At 41.8% G+C, this 21619-nt stretch overlaps 1 protein-coding gene across 15 annotated transcripts in view; it reads right to left on the bottom strand.

The window, feature by feature from the left end:
- Positions 1-1319: 1319 nt before the first annotated feature.
- AFDN (afadin, adherens junction formation factor) overlaps positions 1320-21619 on the bottom strand; it is a 223718-nt gene continuing 203418 nt past the window's right edge. For 5 of the 15 annotated variants that reach the window (XM_054974029.1, XM_054974013.1, XM_054974002.1 and 2 more), the window contains 4 exons: positions 13785-13919; positions 9314-9830; positions 5358-5442; positions 1320-3437 (listed from right to left, as the gene is read on the bottom strand). In XM_054974029.1, the coding sequence (XP_054830004.1) occupies positions 3293-3437; positions 5358-5442; positions 9314-9830; positions 13785-13919 (882 nt within the window). In that variant the 3' untranslated portion in view covers positions 1320-3292. The remainder of the gene's footprint in view (positions 3438-5357; positions 5443-9313; positions 9831-13784; positions 13920-21619) is intronic. The other 10 variants (XM_054974054.1, XM_054974071.1, XM_054974062.1 and 7 more) reach the window with 5 other exon arrangements.

Genomic DNA, 21619 nt, shown 5'->3' with positions numbered 1-21619 from the left:
GAGCAACAAGAACCTTGGATAAGGTAACAGTTGTGTATAAAGCGTTAATGCAAGATGTCCACATACTTTCTTAAAGGAAGTAATTGTCCAAGCCAAGAAAGTGCTGAAGAAAAGTTATAAATATTCCCTCTTTTTAATAGATTTTATTTTCATCTACTTCTGGGAGTACGTGTCTGCCATATTTCACTTCAAAAATGTAAAGAAAGAAAAGTTAAGATGTGATTATTAAAATGGAAATCTGATGAATGTGTGCAGCTTTCGCCCTGCTCATATTGTCAAGCCTGGCTCCTTGCTAACCGTGACCTTTTTAAAAGCTGTGTGGCAAGACAGTTCCCAACTCTTACACAATTCTTTCTTTTTGCAATAGTCTGGTAAAAATTTTCTGGTTTCTGTTCCTGGGGAAACCAAACGACAGCTTAACTCTTGCAAGACAAATCTTGTGAGAGTTCTGTGAGCCTGTATGGCATGCATGGCTCACCATGCTATTTTAAGAGAGTAGGATCAATGAACAGGTAAGGACACCTGGGCATAGGTGCAGCACTAAGGAAAGAGTACAATGTCAAACAGTATGAGCAGTTATTGAAGATGATTTACTATTAATGACAATTTTTCAAAGCTGAAGTTTGAAGTTAAGAACACAAAGGAAAGGAGTTGTGCAATGCAGGATAAGTAAATTGATAAAGTGTGATTGATATGGAATTAGATATGCTGTAGATTAAAAATGCTTGCAGATTTCTTACAATTCTTACAAGGAAGTAGTAGGCAGTATCTTACAAAATCTTCAGTGTCAAAAAGTGGTTTTAACTCTTACCTAGTATAGTATACAGACATTCATCTAGTGTATTACTATCAGTTTAAATCCAGTGTTAACATTAAGGGTTGAGTTACTGTATCTCCAATAGGAATGGGTGGCCCTCCTGTATGGATCAAAAAATTCACAAGGGCATCCAGGGCTAGGTTATATATTTCTGGAAACCTGGGGTAGCCAGGTTTGCAGAAAAGTAAAAAATATTTCAAGAAAATACACAGGGTTAAAAACAATGAAAATATTAAAAGAGAAATTTGGGATTGGACAAGCGGTAGGGGGAACCAGTGGATTGGGCAGGTAGTGAGTGGAAAAGAGTTACTGGGAGAGTTGGGCTGTGACAGGGAAGTGTGAGAAGAAGAGCAGAATGGGGTTTTCCCCTTTTATATGAGTCCTCACAGCTCTTCTCTGAGATAAACAGATAGATTTTGTCTGATACATACAGACATATTTGAAAATGTCATATTTGAATGGTGTGTGTATGTAAACTGAATAAATACTCTTGTTAGAGACATTGTACAGTGCAAAGTTAAATACAATACAAAGTTTATTAAAAATAGGTTGCAAGTGAAATACAGTAGAAATGGGAAACTACAGCAGTTTTGATGTTTTTTCCGTAACAATGCACAGTTATGAAAAGCACTTTTACTCATACCCACACGTGACCTGAATGCCCAATAGCAGTCAAATCCACTCCATGTTAGGTGCCATTTCTTTGCTTCAGTTCTAGCAGCAACAGTATCCAGCCACAGCATATCTAGTGTTCTCAAAATAAATCTGGAAAGGCTTGCTTTTCCTGATTAACAGACACAGCAAGCATAAAAATCCTTCATTAACACTTCCAACCAATTTAATCTCCTACTTCATATTTAACAGGTGAACGGTAAAAGCACACTTTCAAATAAGAAACCTGAAATATGTAAAAAAAATATGTACACTCCAATTTAATATTAACTTGCATTTATTTATCATACAACTCTTATTAAAAGTGATTTCTAAGGCAGTGAAAGTCTACCCTCTGCATTTGGAAGAGTGCATAATTCCCTAAATATATATTTATAAGAGAACGTATTATACAGAAAATTCATCTAAAACCCAATTAAGGGCTTCATCAAATAGAAAATTTGCTTAGAATCACAATATAATATATTCATTTTAAACATCACACAATGAGAAACAAATTCTGATGAGGTCCTTATTCTCAGCATCATCAGCCATATATGCATAGCTGAAAAACAGTGGGAGAAAAATTTCAACCATTTAAAATTAAATAATGCTGCAATATAGTGTGAAAAATAGCTTGAACTGCCAATAATTTCTACAGTATAAAGGAAAAGGACACTAATAAACCAGACAAGCAGCTTGACTAGCATTTCTCTCAACATGAACAACTAGTGTTGTTCTGCTAGAGTACTGTCAAGTTACCTCAATGAAATTCTTATTGACAGGCATTGCTTTATTGTTTCTCACTGCAGTTGTGGCATTTTTATGCCATTTACCCCCTCAAAGTAGTACTTAATATGCTAGTTAATGGTAACTGACTTTTTAGTCCTTCCTTTTGTGAATATTCAGCTTTGGTTTTGTCTTGGCTACAGTGTGCTATGAAAAGCAGCTTAATCCCTATTGCTTATTTCTGGAATTTCTATATAGTATTAAAACTCTGTAGCCTCCATTCACATATGCATGCACTTCACACCCACTATGTTCACCCACATTTTCCCAGTCTTACTTCAGCTGTCACCAAACAGATTTTTAAACTCTCAAATATAAGAAGCAGTTAGTAGTTCAGTGTTGGAATGAAGGAGAAACTGTTGAAAAACTGAAAGGTGAATCTCTTGTGACATTAATGGACTGTCATTCAGCTAAATCAAGTATTTGATGTCCAAAGGACAAAGGGAGAACCATTCTGTGTCTGAGGATTACTCACATGCAGCCCTTTTATATTAAAGGTATTCAAGTTATTTTACTGCAAGAATTTATCCAAAGAAACCATTGACACCAACCCTAGTTTTCACTGATATGCTCACAATCTGTATGCCACCTTGGAATTAGTATCAAAAAATCTATACATCAACAAGTCTGTGCACACATTATAGTTTAGGCAGTTCAAGCTATAGCCACTCTCTGCTCAGCAGCTAGCAAAGTTTTTCTGTAAGAGACCAGGAAACAACTATTCTTCAACAAGTGTAACCCAGAACTATTGCAGAAGTACTTAAACCCCCACCCCCCAAGGGAATGGATTGGGGGAAAAGAACATAATGATACTTGATTCTTATAAGTAAAATATATCTTACAGTGCTTTAATTGTATAAACCACAAGCTCTTGATAAGAATTGGTTTTCTTGCTATTGCAACACATCTAAATTTCAAAAAGTCCTGATGGAGAATTCCATCTTATTTTATTAGAAGACACTTCCCTCTTCTTGAACAGCCCCTTTCCCAGTCTCACCAAGATTTTTCAAATATTTTGATAAGGTGCATTTTACCCTATTTTGTATTCAATTCATTTTCCAGTTCCATTAATTTCCTAGAAGCTTTTACTTTATTGGATACATCCTGGCCTTGGGAAAATAGTCTCTGTCGCTCCCGGAAAGTCAAGTTTTCTGGAGCACCAGGTAAATCTCCATCTTGACTGCAAAGGAGAGAAAATTATTGTTCATTGTTACAAACATGAATTATGCTGCCATTGATACAGGTGTTTTTAATGAAACTGCACTGTTAAGGAGTCTTTTTCCTATATGGGCAGTTTGGTGAAGATTCTATCTGATTTGGTTTTAAATGTTAGGTGCATCACTTCACACTTGCTTAGATTGAACTTCATTTGCCATGCTGTTGTCCACTCACCCAATTTGCGGAGATCCTTCTGGAGCTCTTCACAGTATGCCTGAATAAATGTGTGTCAGTTGCAAACCTGGCCACTACACTGCTTACATCCAGGTCCGGATCATTAATGAACGTATTAAATAGTACTGTCTCCAATAATGATCTTTGTGGGACCCCACTGCTTATTTCGCTCCATTGTGAGAACTGTTCATTTATTTCTACTCTTTGCTTCCCATTGTTTAACCAATTTTTAATCCATAAGAGGATACATCCTCTTAGCCCATAACCACAAAACTTACTTAGGAGCCTTTGGTGAGGTACCTTGTCAAAAGCCTTTTAAAAGTGTAAGTATATAGTGTCACCATCATGCTTATTCACTTTCTCAAAGAACTTCAAAGGCCATGCCTCTTTGTTGCTCCTACTGGATTTATCTACTGCCTTTGATACAGCAAGCCATGCTATCTTTTTGAAATCTTTGAAGGCAGAAGCAGGAATCAGCAAGTGTACTTTGGATTGGTTAAATTGTTCCTTACCAACTGGACTCAAAGGGTTGCTGTTGGAGACCAGTTATCATCAGTATGCGATTTGTCCTGTGGGGTCCAACAGGACAGTCTTATCTCCTGCTATTCAATCTCTATTTAAAGCCATTTGGAGAAATCATTTGTAGTTTTGGTATTGGATGCCACCAGTATGCTGATGACACCTAGCTCTATCCAAATCCCGATGACGCAGTAGGTCTTGATGCACTAACTGCAATGATTAAATGGCTGAGTGAACAAAATGAAACTAAACCCTGACAAAACAGTGGTGATACTGGTTGTCTTGTCCTTCAACATCCTTCACTGTCTTGTCTTTCAACATCCTTTGTTGTCCTTCAATATCTTAGACATTGAACTTTATACTTATCACTTTTGATAAGGTTCAGCTGACCTTGCTGACTCGATCAAGATCCTAGAGGTTACTGCAGAATGCAGCAGTTTGGTTATCATCAGGAACTAGGCGGTGCATACATATACCCATATCACTCAACTAGCATCCAATCAGTTACTTGGTTCAATTCAGGGTACTGCCCATTACATACAAAGCCCTTCGTGGCCTTGGACCCCCATATCTGCAGGACTGCCTCTCCTCCTATGCAGTGCCATGACAACTTCTCTCATCTGATCAGGGCCTTCTGAGGGTGCCATCCTGCAAATGGGCAAAATAAACAACTGCCTCGATATTTGCATTCTTGGTGTTGGCCCCTACCATACAGAATGGTATGCCTGAGGTCAGGAAGACTCCTACTTTTGGCTTTCTGTAAACTATATAAAACAAAACCATTCAGGAAGGCATTTTTATACGGGGATAAGGCTGCATTATAACAGAATGATTCTGGAAGATGCTTCAGTGGAGGGAATGGAACAGTGGACTATACTACTAGTATGTATTATCCATTGTTATATGTTTTTATCTTGCTGTCAGTGCATTATATTTCTACTTATGTAATATCATTTCTTGCATCTGTTAAAGTCATATTTCATACTTGTTTTGTTTCAGACTTCAGAAAATGTAGTCCAAAACACTGTTTATTAGATGTCTGATCCTTCTGATTGTACTGACTTACATTATGTAATCTGTGTTGAATCTCAGTAAGAAAAGAAAGCATAAATTATACAATAAATTTAAAATCAAAAAGATGTGACAGCATATACAGAACAAAACAGTACTGCTATTTATTTTATTTTACCTTTTTGATTTTTTATCTCTTGGGTCCAGATAGGATTCCTGTGATCCTGCAATTGCTCCAGTAGATCCAGTGTAAGAGTTTGATCCTTGTGCAAGAGAAAGTAAAATTACAGTTGAAAGGCAGGCTTAGTGAAAAAAGTAAACCGTATTAAAGGTGCAGTGCTCTTAGCTGGAATAAAAACTCAACCTGTTATTTCCAGTCTTTGAAGACAGTATCTTCAAATACTCATAATAACATTCAATTTATATACCACCCTTCAAGACAACTTAACGCCCACTCAGAGCAGTTTACAAAGTATGTCATTATTATCCCCACAACAATCACCCTGTGAGATGGGAGAGCTGAGAGAGCTCTGGAAGAGCTGTGACTGACCCAAAGTCACTCAGCTGGCTTCAAATGGAGGAGTGAGGAATTAAACCCAGTTCTCCAGACTGGAGTTCCTCCACTCTTAACCATTGCACCAAACTGGCTCTTTCTAGTCAACAAATGTAACCTATCCCTAAAGCTACTGTCCTTGTATTTGCAAAGAGAAATGCAATACTTCCTGGTCCTTTTGTTTTAAAATATGGGCATGCCAACTTTGAATGAAATCACTGAAGGGTACTGCAAAATATTCATGTAATTATTACAAAGCAGTATTAAAGCAGCTAAAAATGCCAACAAGTATGTAACTATGATGGCTACAATCCTTCACATACTTAAGTCCTACTGAAGTTAATTGAATGCATGATGCCTAATTGAGTTACAGCTTAAAAATTCTCCAGTTTCAATAAAGTTGAAGAATATATTTACAGCTAAGATATGGAACTATTGCTTTCTTCATGGCTGAATATTACTCAGCTGATCAGATTATGAGACATATGGTCATAGCATTCATGAATATTTGTAAAGTGAGAATGTTTTCCTACAACAAATATCAGTTTAATTTGTTAGTTAACACAGCAAGTCTGAAAACCATTTGACATTTTATATTCTGAGAAGGGAATTAGTTCTTCCCCATTTATGTAAATTCCCATTTTTTACACATTTTACAGCACTGCACCTTTATACTTAAGGTTTACACAGACTGATCTTTTGTAAAGGTCACAAGACTAAACACACTCACTTCTACTTTAAATACCAACCCTATATGCAGTTGTTAAAGTGTTATTGTTTTTGTAGGAGAAAAAGCATCCTTGTAAAAGTTGCCATAATTCTTTGTTCTTTTCAACTCTTATTTTTAGCCTCTAAATACTGCATGTGTTATGCCTTGTGAGCCTTAATCAACATAAAAGCAAATGTGTGCTCCTTCCATTAGCATATTCAACAACTGAACAGTGGAAATGAAACTCATTTGTAGATTTTAGCAATCTTATCAGTAAACTTGCACTGGCTCACATTTCCAATTACACAACAAATTTCAAAGAAATTTTGTTTTGCTCACTGTCAGATTTTAAATTCAACCATCATTTTTCCTATGTTGGAAAATCTGCCTGAAAACAGACAGACTACAGGTGACCCACTCTTAATTTCCAATTTGAGAATACCAGTATTTTTAAAGTGGTCCCAAGCAATCCAGTGGAAGGAGCTAGGAAAATTCAGTTTTGCAGAAGCACAATTCGCCATGTGTTAGTGTTCATAAAAGGACAGAAACAACAGTGTTAGCTAGATGGAGATATGAAAAGCTGTACAGCAAATTCTGCATTTTGTGCAAAGAGCTTTGTACTTTACATGGGCAGTCTTCACAGACTGTACACTCAGGTTAAATATATGGCCTGTTCTACCAACTTTTAAAATATGTATTCAATACAAATTAGTTATATGGTTCGTGTATTATATCTATGATCATGCATCAGCATCCCTCAGTTATTACCAAAATGTACCTACATTTATTTGCATCTTCAAATGAGATACTGGATTGGATCCAGTGCAAGGACTGCTGATCTTCCCCATTTTTCCCTCCCCACCAGCAGCCATTTCCAGCCCTAGGAAAGTTTATTCCCAGGGTTGTAGGACCTGCATGGGATAACAGCCAAATTAGTCAATGGACTGCACTGAAAAATGAAGAGGGAGAAATTGCTCCCTTCTCTTCTGTTGCCAGAGCACTGCTAATGGATGAGGCACAAAGGATGATTCTGTCCCCTTCCCAATCTCACTGCAGTCCAGTAACCCACAGAAGTGTTACTCTACAAGGATCCTGCAACCCTGGAAATAAACTTTCCTGGAATTGGAAATGACTGATGGGGGTGGGGGGTGGGGGAGAGAAAGTAGAGAAGATCTGCACTCATCACTGACACTGGCTCACTGGATACAGTAATAGGACCACTACTGGAAGAAGTAGGTTCCTCAAATACAGTATGATAAGAAACACTGAAACAAATGATTTATTGTCATGCTGTACTTGAGATTGATTGGGGGAGGACTGGCTAGCTATTGACTAGTATTTCTGAAAGTGAAATATAGTACCTCAAAGATCAGCATCTTCCATATTTGACCCCTTCTAGATTAAATATTATTTTTTATGTAATTTACAATAATCAAAGTATTAACTTTGCAGCAATATCATGAGATTATCTGAAAGGAAGTGTTACATTATCTGCAGAGGAAGCATTGAAAATTATTATTCCTTTTGATGGGCTGGAATATTATGTTCCTTGTTTTCTGCAAAAATCATATCTGTCTAGTAGGTCATGACCAGTTTCCATTCACCTCTTACATGTGTCACAATAAGCTAGTGGTAACAGTTACAGGGATAGATGTGCCTGCAAAGTAACAAACACTCTCACAGCAACTGGAAGTTCAACAGCAGAATTCCTAATGGTATCCTAAAGAATACATGCGACCTAAGTGTTAAAATATGCCAAGTAGTGCATGAATTTCTGTTTAAGAGCAACAGTGGGCCTATTCAGACATTACTTCTCCTTCTCCCATCTTTACATGTTGAGACTGCTCCGCACTATAAATAATTCCTCTAACTGGAAGATTTTTCTATTGCTTGAATGTGGATGTCTTCTGATTTTACAGAATTTTAATGGCCAGGACTGGAATGATTCTATGTTTAAATAACTGTGGGATCTCCTGGTTTAAGGTGATCCTACTTCTCCACACAGTGTTAATATAATGAAGCTGGGGGAAAAAACTTGAGCTACCTCTAAGCTCAATGCACAAGTCAAAGGAGAGGGAAAAAGAAGTAATACTCTAACAACCCCAGAACCTTCATTAAACTGCGGTATTGTGAAAATAATTATTTTAATAAGCTCGTTTTAGCTTGCCAAATTATTAAAAATTCAAAACTAGTCACATAATATTGTGATTAGTTTAGAATTCTTGTGCTCTGCAAGTAACAGCAATAAAAGTAATGGAACTATGTGTTACCAAGGCAGAAAGTCAGAAAGAATAACTCAGAGAAAGGAGAAGAGATAAGAAAACCAAACAGGAGACAACTTGTACTATAAACATCAACATGGGCTGCTTTAGTATCCTTCCTTCAAACACATACCTAGCATTTAAGGTATAATACTTGTCAGCGAATATAATTTTAAAGCCATTTGCACACTATTTACATGCCCAACAACAAGCAAATGGGAAACTTCTTCTCAATTAATGAAACCAGCACACATATCTTGTTTTCATGAGAAGCATATGGCTCAATAATGTTAAAGCACCATGGACCCAATGGAATAAGAAAGTCACTGAAAGAGATACAGAATAAAAGCCAAAACCAACAGTACTTTTAGCTAGTTGAACAAGAGTTTTAAAAAATAATTTTGCTTTCATTATATGAAAGTAGGAATTGTGGAGAGTTTGATAAGGAATATAGACAATTGAAAGAACACACGATTTACCAGATATATTACCATGCTTAAGATAGCGATCAGGTAAGAAATAAATCATAAAGTGATTTTGTCCAGGAAATCATAGTGTGAACTGTGTAGAGCTTCATACAGAAAGATTCTTATTTAAAAATTTGTGTCTACCTTTTGAGTTGCTGGGGTTGATGAAACTTGGTTTGTTTGGTAGGGGAGGGGGATGGTTCAGTTTGTAAGCAGTACTGTTGGCATTGACCGAGGATGGCTGGAATGAGTTGGAAAGGAAGATGCCATCTGAGGCTGGGCGTGGCTGGCGTGAGGGCTGCTGTGGTTTAGGGGTGGCAGGAGGAAGGTCACCATAAGACTTTCTTGTACTGGAGTACTTATCCTGACCTGTTGCTAGGCAGGAATCCTCCTCCTCCTCATCATCATTGTATGCAACAAACTTGGCAGTGTAAATCGTATCAGGGGAGAGGACCTGTGTTTTGAGGTAAGAGGTGTTTCGTTGAGGTGGGGGAGGAGGAGCATTAGATGAAGGGGGCAGGGGTGGGAATTCATATTCCCGTGGAAGCGGAGGTCTGTACAGACCAGGCTCATCAGGTTCCAGCAATCTCCGTTCTGCCTCATCATGCTGACGGCGCCTTTCAGCCTCCAAGCGGTTGTAATATTCTTCTTCCTGTCGCCTCTGGATACCCAAAAGGAACAAAAAGTTATTGGTAGATAAAATGCAATTTTTTCAGGCAATATTTTGCTGTAAAGGATTCAAAAATACAATTCTCTCCTTATTCTTAAGAAATCAGCACCACTTCTTGCTGTAAAAATATTAATTTTATGTGCATGTTAGTTCATCTCTGTATTTAGATACTGTGTAAACTTGCATTGAAAAAATGTATAAAGGATTATCTTCCATGTAGTTTAAAAAGAGTAAAATTCAGCACACCCATTATGAATTTCTACTTTGCCTTTAATGAGAAGAAAATGAGTAGCTCATTTGATTCTCATTCATTCAATTCTTTCCATCATTAGATAACCTGAATTTAACATCTAGGGGAGTTTATTGCCATAATTCATCTGGTACATGCATATTAAAGACAACAAAAATTTATTATGAGATAATTTAACACTCAGAGAACAGTGAGAACTTTTTTATATTTACTGAGCTCTATTTATAACCTCATAACAGGCAGTTAAGAGGGAACTGGTACAAGAGTACACACTCAATCTCCTTTCACCCTTCTGCTGCTGGGTACAATCTCCCTCTCCCTCTCAACCATTTTGCAGGAATTATTTTATACCAAACAGTAATTGAGACAAATGAAGAAAGCAAAATAGAAGTAGAACATTCAGAATATATGGGTCATATACAACCAAAGGTTATATTTTATGCTGAACAACAGGTTATGGGAGACCAGGGTGATTTGGATATAATAACAAGAAAAAATGTTGGAGGAAGCACAGAAGAATATTGCCTAAGTTAGGGTAAGCATAATCCCCCACACACAGCGCCTAAGAAGTCATGTTGATTATCATTAAAAATAAACAGTTGTTATCACTGATTTATTTTACCGGCCATTCTGGCTGTGCCATTGTTCTCTTTTACTATCTTTACTGGGTTCCTTTGCTGCTTCATATTAAGCAGAAACCTTTTCCCTTAGTTCCAAATCTCTTCAGCCTTGCCATCTGCTATTTTTGTGCTTTTTCTATGCACCTCATCCTAGCCACTTATTTAAGCCAACGAACTAGTAAAATCACCTGTTTAGCACCATCTCACAGTTGCATTTTTGGATTTAAGTAGTTCATGGTACATGTTAAACACTATAAAACTAGTAAGTACAAAGACATGCCTGTTTATTTAGGTCTTAAGTTGTTGATCCTTTGCCTACTTGTTGATTTATGTATTTTTGTAAAGTGGTCATTCATTAAGTCTTAGGTGCTGCTTTTTAATATGCTGCTATTTTGTATGCTGTATCCTGTCTGTTGTGTTTGTTTACATTTTAGTTGTTCTATGGTTTTCATGTTTATGTTTTTAGCAAACTACGTATTCACAAATGGGGGATCCACAAGGACTTGCAGATGGCATTTCATTTCCCCCTTCCCCATTATTTCTTCTTGCTCTTCCCTGAAAGCCGCACCCCTTTCCTGCTTGCCTTTCTCCTTCCCACCTACCAACCAACCAACCTTTACTTGTGCCTGTCTTAAGCTTTCCCTCCTTTCTTCTCACTGGAAGCCCCACATGGGAAAACTACAGCTCAGCTGCACAGTGCCTATAATCCAGATACACAGTAAGAAACTTATAAATAGGGATGTGTGCTTCGAGTTTTCGATTTGGGAAAAATACCCAAATCGGACCCGATTCGCAAAGATTCGGATTTTCCGAAGTGGCACCAATATGCCCAGGCCGTTTCGGAAACCCTGAATCAAAGATTCCCAAAGCTATTTGTATAGCTTCAGGGCAAAGGGTTGAAAATTTCCTCACCATGCCGCTGTGCAGCAGGGGGAAGAGGGAAATTAAAACCATAGATCAGCTGTTTGTTGGTGTTTCCGACAAGCAGCTGATTACAGCCTGCCAGGTTTAAATTTCCCTCTCCTTGCTGCTCCACAGGCAGGAAGAGGGACATTCAAATCCTGGATTCAGCTGCTTGTTAGGGGTTTCCCTGACAAGCAGCTGAGTGCAGCCTGCCCCAGTTAAATACCCTTCTCGAGGAGCATTTGACCCTTGACTCAGCCGCTTGTCAGGGGTTTCCCTGAAAAGCGGCTGAGTGCAGCATGCCTGGGAGTGGGGGGAGACTTTGAAGGGAAGGAGGTTCTTTCCCTACAAAGCCTCCCCCTTTCCAACCAGCAGGAGGAGGGGGGACTTTGAAGCAAAGGAGCTTCAAAGGGGAGACATTGAAGCAAAGCTGGTTCACAGTGGGGCTTCCAGGCTGCGCCGAACACGCTTCGCCTCACAGTCTCCGCCCCTTCCCAACCGGCTGGAGGGGGAGGAGGGAGCTCTGACGTGAAGCCGGTTCCCAGCGCAGCTTCCAAGCTGCACCGGGAACAGGTTTCGCCTCAAAGTCTCCCCCCCCTCTCAACCGGCTGGAAGAGGGGAAGGGGGGGGGGTCTGATGCGAAGCCAGTTCCCAGTGCGGCTTCCAAGCCGCACCAGGAACATGCTTCATCTCAAAGTCTCCCCCCACCAATCCCAACCAGCTGGAGGAGGGAAAGGGGGCTCTGACGCGAAGCCAGTTCCCAGCACGGCTTTGAACTCGCGCCGGGAACGGGCTTCGCCTCAAAGTCTCCCCCCATCCCAACCGGCTGGAGGAGAGGAAAGGGGGGGGGTCTGATGCGAAGCCAGTTCCCGGCGTGGCTTCCAAGCTGCGCCAGGAATGCGCTTCGCCTCAAAGTCTACCTACCTCCCAACCAGCTGGAGGAGGGGGAGTGGGCTCTGAAGCGAAGGTTTTGTATAAGCATCTGTCTTGTCTGTTCATGGTTCCAGTCTTTGGATTTAAGTATCCACAGATTTGGCCACACTGAGAATTAGAAATGACAAGTGGGAGACCCACAAAAACTTGCAGGGGCGTCTCATTTCCTCGACCCCAACCATGTCCTCTTTCCCTTCCCCGCCCTCTCTATATTCTCTACCCTTTTCTTGCTTCCCAGTCACCTTTGTCTTCCCCTGTCTCCATTTTTCCTCTTCCACCCCAAGCAGCCTCTCCCCTATGGTCCAGTTGAATGGTGCTGGCTGAACAAGGCCCAGTAGCATGGTGGAGAATCTGCAAAGACTTGAACGAGGTACTTCACTCTTCCTGGAAGCCCCCATATGTTCACCTTTCTCTATGCCTTTCTCTCCTTCAAACCCACTAGACAACTTATCTTTTATCTGCCCCTCACCTTCATCTATGTTTCTTAATTCACTTCATTTTTATACTGTCTTTCACCACAATGGGGACCCAAAGCAGCTTACATATTCTTGCCTCCAGATTATCCTCACAATACCCTGAGAGATAGGTTAGGCTAAGAGTATGTGGCTGAATCAAAATCACCACCAAGTGAGCTACCACAATAGAGCCACAATAGATTTGAACCTGGGTTTTCCAAGTTGCTTTTGAGCCTGGCCCCAATGAGTCCTCCCTCAAAGACCAGAACTGACCTGGAAAAGGCTCTACCCCCCTTCCTTTTATTGTCAGAAACCAAGACTGGAATACTGGCTAAACTTTTATGGTTGCCTAGCAACAGCCACTGAGAGCATTTGGTTAAAGTTACAGGCGCTCCTTTTATTATTTTGGGTTTTTTTTAATACCACCCCATGTGGTTTTTTTAACTTTCATTTTTTCTGCAAATCTGGGGCATTTTTCACATATATAGGAAGATCTGTCTTGTCTGTTCATGGCTCCAGTCTCTGGATTTAAGTATCCACAGATCAGGGCCTCTTGGCTATTAGTATATGTTAAGTTTGACTGATTTGCTTGAATGTATAAGCTGACACAGAAATATTTTGATTGATGGATAAGATAAAAATCTGTTATACAAGTGATAATAATCACTGCCCCACCCCTGGGTCAGAAAACCAGTTTAATACTGGAATAATGTGAACATTCTGAAAATTAAATTGCAGAGTCAAGCTAACTGGGTGATGCCTGTTTCACTTATAGGACCATAACCTTTTGTTCTGCCTCTCGCTTTGTCCGCTCCTCCTCTTGGCGCCTGCGCTCTTCTTCTTGCCGGGCTCTGTCTTCTGCTTCCCGTTTTCGCATCTCTTCCAACTGCTGCTGCCGTCTGCGCTCTTCATCCTGTAGCTAACAAAAATTTGTCCTCAATTATTTTTGAAAAGCCAAAATATCTCTGCCAGGATAAAAGCCACAAATGAAAGTCTTTGTTTTATTAAAATGCAGTTCAATACAAATATCATGTAAATATTATGTTCTTCAGCAGTCATAGTGACAATCTAGTGAGGATTTAGTTCTGAAAACAAAACCAAGAATTTTCAAATTAAAAATGCAGAAAAGTAAGCTTGCTTATATCTCTCCCCCTTTCCCAAAGAACTGGCATGTTTTATTTCCCCTACAGTCTATGATTAGGTTCAGACATCTGCATAAGAAGCACAAATATTTGATTCTTGCTTCATTGCATTGCCATGATATTCCAGACTAGATTTTCTGCATCTTTCCTTGTGGGGAGTTTTACATGTTCCTGTTGAGAGGATAAATTTGTCTGCTTCCTCATTGGAGAAGATGTTAAAGATTTATTTGGAAAATGACAAAGGTGCAAAAGAACAGGAATTGCCGTATCACTTGTAATAAACTACCTAAACGTTTTAGATACAGTATGCTGAAATCAACACTTTCATCAAAATGCTGATCCATTTAGAATCTGAATTTTAGCATTGGAAAATTATATCTTTTTAAATCAGCCAATGGATCAGACAGACTCAAAAAGCAAACCTACCAATAATCACATAAGAAACATTAGAGGAAGGACAAAGGGTATTATTGTTGGAGTCTGCTACAGACCACCTGACCAGAGAGAAGAAATGGATGCCGCCCTCTTTGAACAGATTGGTAGAGTATCCAGACATCAGAACCTTGTAATTATGAGTGACTTCAACTTCCCCGATGTGTGCTGGGAGACAGGCTCAGCAAAGCATCCTGAATCACGCGATTTCCTCATCTGCCTGGCCAATAACTTCCTTTTTCAAAAGGTGGAGGAAGCTACAAGGGGCTCGGCCATACTAGACTTGATATTCAAAAACAGGGAAGAATTGAGGTGAAGGTGGTAGAAACCTTAGGGGGAAGTGACCATGTCCTCCTTGAATTCCAGTGGCTGTGGGGGGCCAAGGAAGTTCATAGCCAGACTCGTAGGTTAGATTTTCGTAGGGCCAACATCGATGAACACAGAGGCTTGATGAGAGTCGTTCCGTGAGGGAGTTTGCTGGAAGGGAAAGGAGCGAGTGAAGGGTGGGCTCTTCCCAAACATGAGCTTTTGCAAGCTCAAGCCCTCACTATCCCAATGGTAAGGGCTCCAAGAAACTGATGTGGATGTACAGAGAGCTCCAGAATAAGCTAAGGGAGAAAAAGGAAATGCTCAGGAAATGGAGAGAAGGACAGACCTCTAAAGAGGAGTATATGAGGGTTACTAGGTACTGCAGATCAGCCATCAGAGAGGCCAAAGCTCAGTACAAGCTGGGTCTGGCCAGGAGGGATTGCTACAATAAGAAAAACTTCTACAGATATGTGAGAAGCAAACGCAAGGTAAAAGAGGCAACAGGACCACTGTTGGGAGTAGATGGAGAAACTCTGATGCAGGACAGAGAAAAAGCAGACAGGCTTAATGACTTTTTTGCCTCTGTTTTCTCCCTGAACAACTCAGGCACATCTAGAGATAGTAGAAAATGTGACAGGACACCTGAGTGGCTAGTTGACATTGACAGAGAGGTTATGGAGAGACATCTAGCTGCACTGGATGAATACAAATCCTCTGGGCCGGATGGGGTGCACCTGAGAGTGCTGAAAGAACTTTCTAGAGCACTTGCAGAACCCCTGTCCATCATCTTCAAGGCCTCCTGGAAGACTGGGGATGTGCCACAAGATTGGAGAAGAGCGAATGTTATCCCAAGTTAAGAAAGGGAAGGATGACCCGAGAAACTACAGGCTGGTCAGTCTGACTTCTGTTGCTGGGAAGATATTAGAACAGATTTTAAAGGGACCAATCTGTAAGCATCTGAAGGACCGCTCAGTGATCCTGAGCAGGGAAGTCAGCATGGTTTTGTCCCTAACAGACCTTGCCAGACCAACCTGGTTTCCTTCTTTGATCGAGTGACCAGCTTACTGGATCGGGGGAACTCTGTTGACGTGATTTATCTGGATTTCAGTAAAGCTTTTGATAAGGTCCCCCATGACATTCTGATGGGCAAACTGGAAGACTGTGGACTGGACTATAGGACAGTCGATGGATAGGGAACTAGTTAGAGGACTGCACCCAAAGAGTGGTGGTCAACAGCGTTTCATCAGATTGGAGGGAGGTGTCCAGTGAGGTGCCGCAGGGCTCAGTTTTGGGCCCAGTACTTTTCAATATTTTTATCAATGATCTGGATGAAGGAGTGGAAGGGCTGCTCATTAAATTTGCTGATGATACCAAATTGGGAGGAGAAGCAAACACCCAAGAAGATAGAATTAAAATTCAACAAGAATACTCTGTTGAATACTCTGGAGAAGTGAGCAGATGTGAATAGGATGCAATTCAACAAAGACAAGCGCACACAGTATTACATCTGGGTCACAAAGGTGGGAAGCACAAATACTGGATGGGGGATACACTTCTGTGAAAGAGATCTTGGGGTTAAGAGTGGACTGCAAACTAAATATGAGCAGTCAGTGTGATGCGGTGGCAAAAAAGGCCAATTAAATCCTGGGTTGTATCAAGGGGCCATAGCGTCGAAATCGCAGGAGGTCATAGCCCCTTTCTATACTGCCTTGGTCAGGCCATACCTGGAGTATTGTGTGCAGTTCTGGGGGCCTCACTTCAAAAAGGATGTGGACAAAATCGAGAGGGTGCAGAGCAGAGTGACGAGGATGATCAGGGGTCTGGAGGCTGAGCCCTACGAGGAAAGGCTGAGGGCCTTGGGAATGTTTAGTTCGGAGAAGAGGAAATTGAGGGGGGACATGATTGCGCTCTTTAAGTATTTGAAAAGCTGTCATTTGAAGGAGGGCAGGGAGCTGTTCCAGTTGGCAGCAGAGGGTAGGACCCAAAACAATGGACTTAAATTACATGCACAAAGGTACCGGCTGGATATTAGGAAGAACTTTTTCAAGGTCAGAGTAGTTCAAAAATGGAATCAGCTGCCTAGGGAAGTGGTGAGCTCCCCTTCACTGACCGTTTTCAAGAAGAGGCTGGATGAATATTTGTCAGAGATGCTTTAGGCTGATCGTGCACTGGGCAGGGGGTTGGACTAGATGGTCTGTATGGCCCCTTCCAACTCTATGATTCTATGTATAGGCACAGGTCTTCAGAAGGAGACATAGCAGAATCCTCTGTGACAAATTCTGGGGGAAACAGTTGTGGCACAGTATTGGATCCAACACTGGAGTCAATATCGGAATAGTCAGAAGAGTTGCAAACTGGAAAAACAGTGTTTCACTCACCTGTAACTGTTGTTCGTCGAGTATCTTCTGTGCAGACACACATTGGGACTGCACAAGCGCAGGCCAGCTGCAGAGAGATTTCTCCAGCTTTAAAAATCTGTAAAGGGGCGCTCCGCCTCCACTGCGCACGCGCAGGAATTCCCACAGAAACGTAGGTAGCGTGGTGGAGCGCCCCCACTTCCCTCAGTTCTCCTGAGCTGCCAGAGGTAAGATATAATACAAGAAAAGACACAGCGGGGCAGGAGGGAGAGATTGTGTTTCTGCACAGAAGATACTCGACGAACAACAGTTACAGGTGAGTGAAACACTGTTTTTCATTGTCGTCCTTCTGTGCAGCCCCACATTGGGAGTATAGCGAGCTACTCACCAATGGAGGAGGGTGTGCGTGGATCAGCCAAAAAGGAACGCAGGACAGCTGTTTCCACTGCTGACTCCCTTCTGGCCTTTGTGTCAATACAGTAGTACTTTACGAAGGTGTCAGCTGATGACCCCGTGGCAGCCTGAAAAATGTCTCAAGAGGGAAACCTTGTAGAAGTGCTTCAGACTGGGGCCGAAATGGCCCGGATCGGTGTCAAGCGGGGGAAACCTCCCCCACTGGGCACCGACCCGGTCCTGGCCATTTTGGCCCTAATCCAGGCAAAAATGGGCCCAAAATGGCCTTTTTGGGCCCGTTTCAAGGCCAAAGGAGCCCAGACTGGAGGCGGGCGGGGGAAGCCTCCCCTGCTGGGCACAAGCCATTTTTGGTGCATTTCGGGGCCGAAGGGGTCCGGATTGAGGGTGAAATGGCATGGATCGGGTTGGTGCCATTTCAGGCCTGATCTGGGCTGAAACATGTCCCAAATGGCCATATTGGGCCATTTTGGGCCTGTTTCGGGCCCGATTTTGCAGGGATCGGCTCAGTGTTGGGCAGGAGAAGCCTCCTCTGCCTAGCAGTGACCAAGCCCTAGTCGTCTCAGCCCGATCCTGGCTCAAAAGAGCCCAAAAGGGCCATTTTCGGCTCAGATCAGGGCCAAAACAGCCCAGACCGTGTCAGTGCTAGGCAGGGGAGGGTTCCTCTGACCAGCTTCAACACGATCTGTGCCGCTTCGGTCCCGAAAGTCCCAAAATGGCTACTTCCGGCCATTTTGGGCCATTTTCTGCTGGGACTGGGGCTGAAATGGCCGGGATTGGGTCGGTACTGGGTGGGTGAAGCCTCCTTCTCCCGGCACTGACCCAGTCCCAGACATTTCAGGCCTGATCCAGGCCAAAACATGCCCAAACAGGCCATTTTCAGCCATTTTGGCCCCATTCCTGCTGGGTTTGGGGCCGAAACGTCTGGGATTGGGTCGGTAGCAGGTGGGGGTATGCTCCCCTGCACTGCACTGACCTGGTCCTGGCTGTTTTGGCCCTGATACGGCCCAAACTGGGCCTAAATGGCCATTTGGGGCCCATTTTGGCCAGGATCAGGACCAAAACCACCAGCATTGGGTCAGCGCCTGGTGGGGGACCCCTCCCCTTCCCAGCACTGACCCAATCTGGGCCATTTTAGGCCCATTACAGGCCAAAACGAGCCCAAAATGGCCATTTTGAGTCATTTTTGGCCTGGATTGGGGCCAAATGGGCCCTGATCGGGCCACTGCCAGGTAGGGGAACACTCCCCCATCTGGCAGCAACCAAATCCCAGTCATTTTGGGCTGATCAAGGGGTGTGGCATATGCTAATGAGTTATCCTAATGAGTTCCTGTAGCTCTTTTTCTACGAAATGACCCCTGGCTCTCGGATTAAAAATAATAGAGTTATTCTTGAGAAAAGTGTTTAGAAACGTGGAAGGAGAAAAGACTGTGTAGTCGTCGACCCCCACATGAAATGCTGATATAGCAGCTAAGTGCACCTAAAAGGAAGACTTTCGTTTGTTTGTTTTGCTCATTTGAAGTAATAACAAATATTCAGAAATGCCAATGCGCAAGAGAAAGGTCAAAACCCCTTGGATTCTAACCATGTCATGAAACGATTCCAGTTGTGACTATAAGGGGTATGTGTGGAACAATTGTGGGCATTTTGAATAATCTGGGTCACCTCTTTGGAAAAAAAGATCTGGTAGGGTCAGCAACCACATGGTTGGTTTCAGGGTTGCCACATTTTAGAACCATATTTGACCCTTGTGTAGAGAATATGGCACTATCGGAAGTAGAGGCACTGATCCTGGGACAGAGTACTCAGGGTGGAAAAAAATTTCGAGCCTGGCCAAAAAAAGTTAGAAGGATGCAGCGATTGTAGAAATATCGAGATCTGCAAAGTGCCATTATGAGGAGTGAAGGTGAAAAAACAAAAGAGAATGCTTTAGTTCAAGGCATTTGGGAGACAGCCCCTAGTGAAAAGGGTCAGGGAGCAACAGCATCTAGCCTTGTGCTGAGCCATGTTGTGCGAAGGGTCATGGTAGGGATTCCTAACTGTTGAAAAGAAATGAACAGGATGTACTTGGCATTGATTGTCCAGTCATGATGAATGTGAAAACCATGCTGGGTGTGTCTGCTCTATCATACTTCACACCCAGTAAATGCATGGCCTGTGGCAGAATATGGATTCGTATAACCCATTCCCACAGAGCTGTAGTCTCGATACAGAGAGATCAGATAATATAGAACTGTGATGTTGTCTGTTTGAATCTTAACCCTGATATTGCTCAGTAGACCTGCAAAAGATGCAAGGGAAAAAAGATCGCTTTGAGTTTCGATACATTAATGATCCCATGGGTGATCAGGTACCCTGAATCAAAGAAGAATCACACTGAGCACCCCAGCCCAACGCTGAAGCGTCAGTGGCTATAGAAATGTTGGTGCAGGCCTTCCCAATTGGCGTCCTTAGAGTGAGGCTCATTATAATAACAATCTGAGTACAGATTGAATATAGACAATTTCATATGTTGATGAGTAGTCATAGGATTATAGTGACATAAAAAACCCTATTTTGCAACAACCTCATTCAGAGGTAGTAGAAGCCATGATATCAGTAGTGTCTGAATTAAGAAAGCATGCACGCCAATGCCTGTAGCCTTCATATCTAAACATTAGGAAGGAAGGCCCTGCATATGGAGGAATTAAGTTTAGCCCCAATGAAGTGAATAGTTTTACTGGGGTAAGGATAGACTGTTCCCAATTAACCAACAGTTCCCAGTTAGAGATGGTATTATGGACAACGTGAATATGGTCATGAAATAGTGATGCAGATTCCTGTAATAGGAGCCAATCATCAAAGTAGGGGCATCCAAAAACAGCCCTTGGATAAGAAGGGTGCAACTTCCAGTGCCTTACACTTGGTAAATACACAAGGTGCAGAAGCCAGGCTGAAGGGAGGTATATGTGGATTAAAACATGCATCTCCACATTTAGAATTACAATAGCCCCTGCAATTGGGGTATATAGAGATGCAGAAGTATCTTGCAAGAAAACTTTACTAAACTTATTCAGATTAAGGTGGACCTGAAAACTTTGACCTGTCTTTTCTACCAAGAACACTGAAGGAGAGAATCAATAGAAACTCTGCAAATGGCACCCTCAGTCAACAAACCAATAAGAACCTCCTGGAGAGCAGGAGGACAGCATTCTGCACTGGAGGAGCATAGACAATGATGGTTATTCAAGAAATATGTGATAACTGATTCTAGCTATACAAAGCACTCAAAGTCAATAGCGACATTATCCCACAGAAAACAAAGCAATACAATCTGTCTGGAAAGAAAACAGGAGTGTTGAACTCAGCATTATGTCCCAGAGGAACAGGCTTGCAAGAATAGAACTGGGTTAATTTTGATTTTGACCTTGACACCTTGCCGGTGGTAAGGTATTAAGCTGGCAGATAGGGCCTTTGAACGGAAGGTTGCTGGTGGAGATACCTTCCAGGACAAAGTGAGTAAGTTTGAAGACTTTGGTTGTTGTGATTGGGAAGAGGCAAATGAGCCAAGAGACTTTGTGGTCTAGCGATTTTCCATTATTTGGCTGAAGGAGTTGTCAGTGTTCCCCAAAGCAGCAATATGCTCTGAAAATGAAATCCAGCCCTCAAGTCAGAGCAGACTTATGGCGACCCCTGGTGGGGTTGTCATGGGAAGAGACTAACAGAGGTAGTTTGACATTGCCTGCCTCTGCAACCTTGGTCTTTATTGGAGGTCTCCCATCCAATTATTAACCAAGACCAACGCTGCTTAAGCTTCTAGAGGGAAAAAATCCTTGTTCTTGTTCTTCTTATAATGAAGAAGAGCTGTTGAATGTAACCAGGTGTGATGCCTGATAAGAATAGCAGAAGCCATGGATCTGGCTGAGTAATCCATTTCATGTTTTCCCACTGTCACTTGTTTGGCTAATTTAGTAGCCTCTCTCTGAAGA

The sequence above is a fragment of the Eublepharis macularius genome, chromosome 1 (assembly GCF_028583425.1).
Source record: "Eublepharis macularius isolate TG4126 chromosome 1, MPM_Emac_v1.0, whole genome shotgun sequence".
In the NCBI taxonomy this organism is placed as follows: Eukaryota; Metazoa; Chordata; class Lepidosauria; order Squamata; family Eublepharidae; genus Eublepharis; species Eublepharis macularius.
Note: the sequence above shows the minus strand (reverse complement) of the source record. Positions and strands in the feature narration are given on the sequence as shown.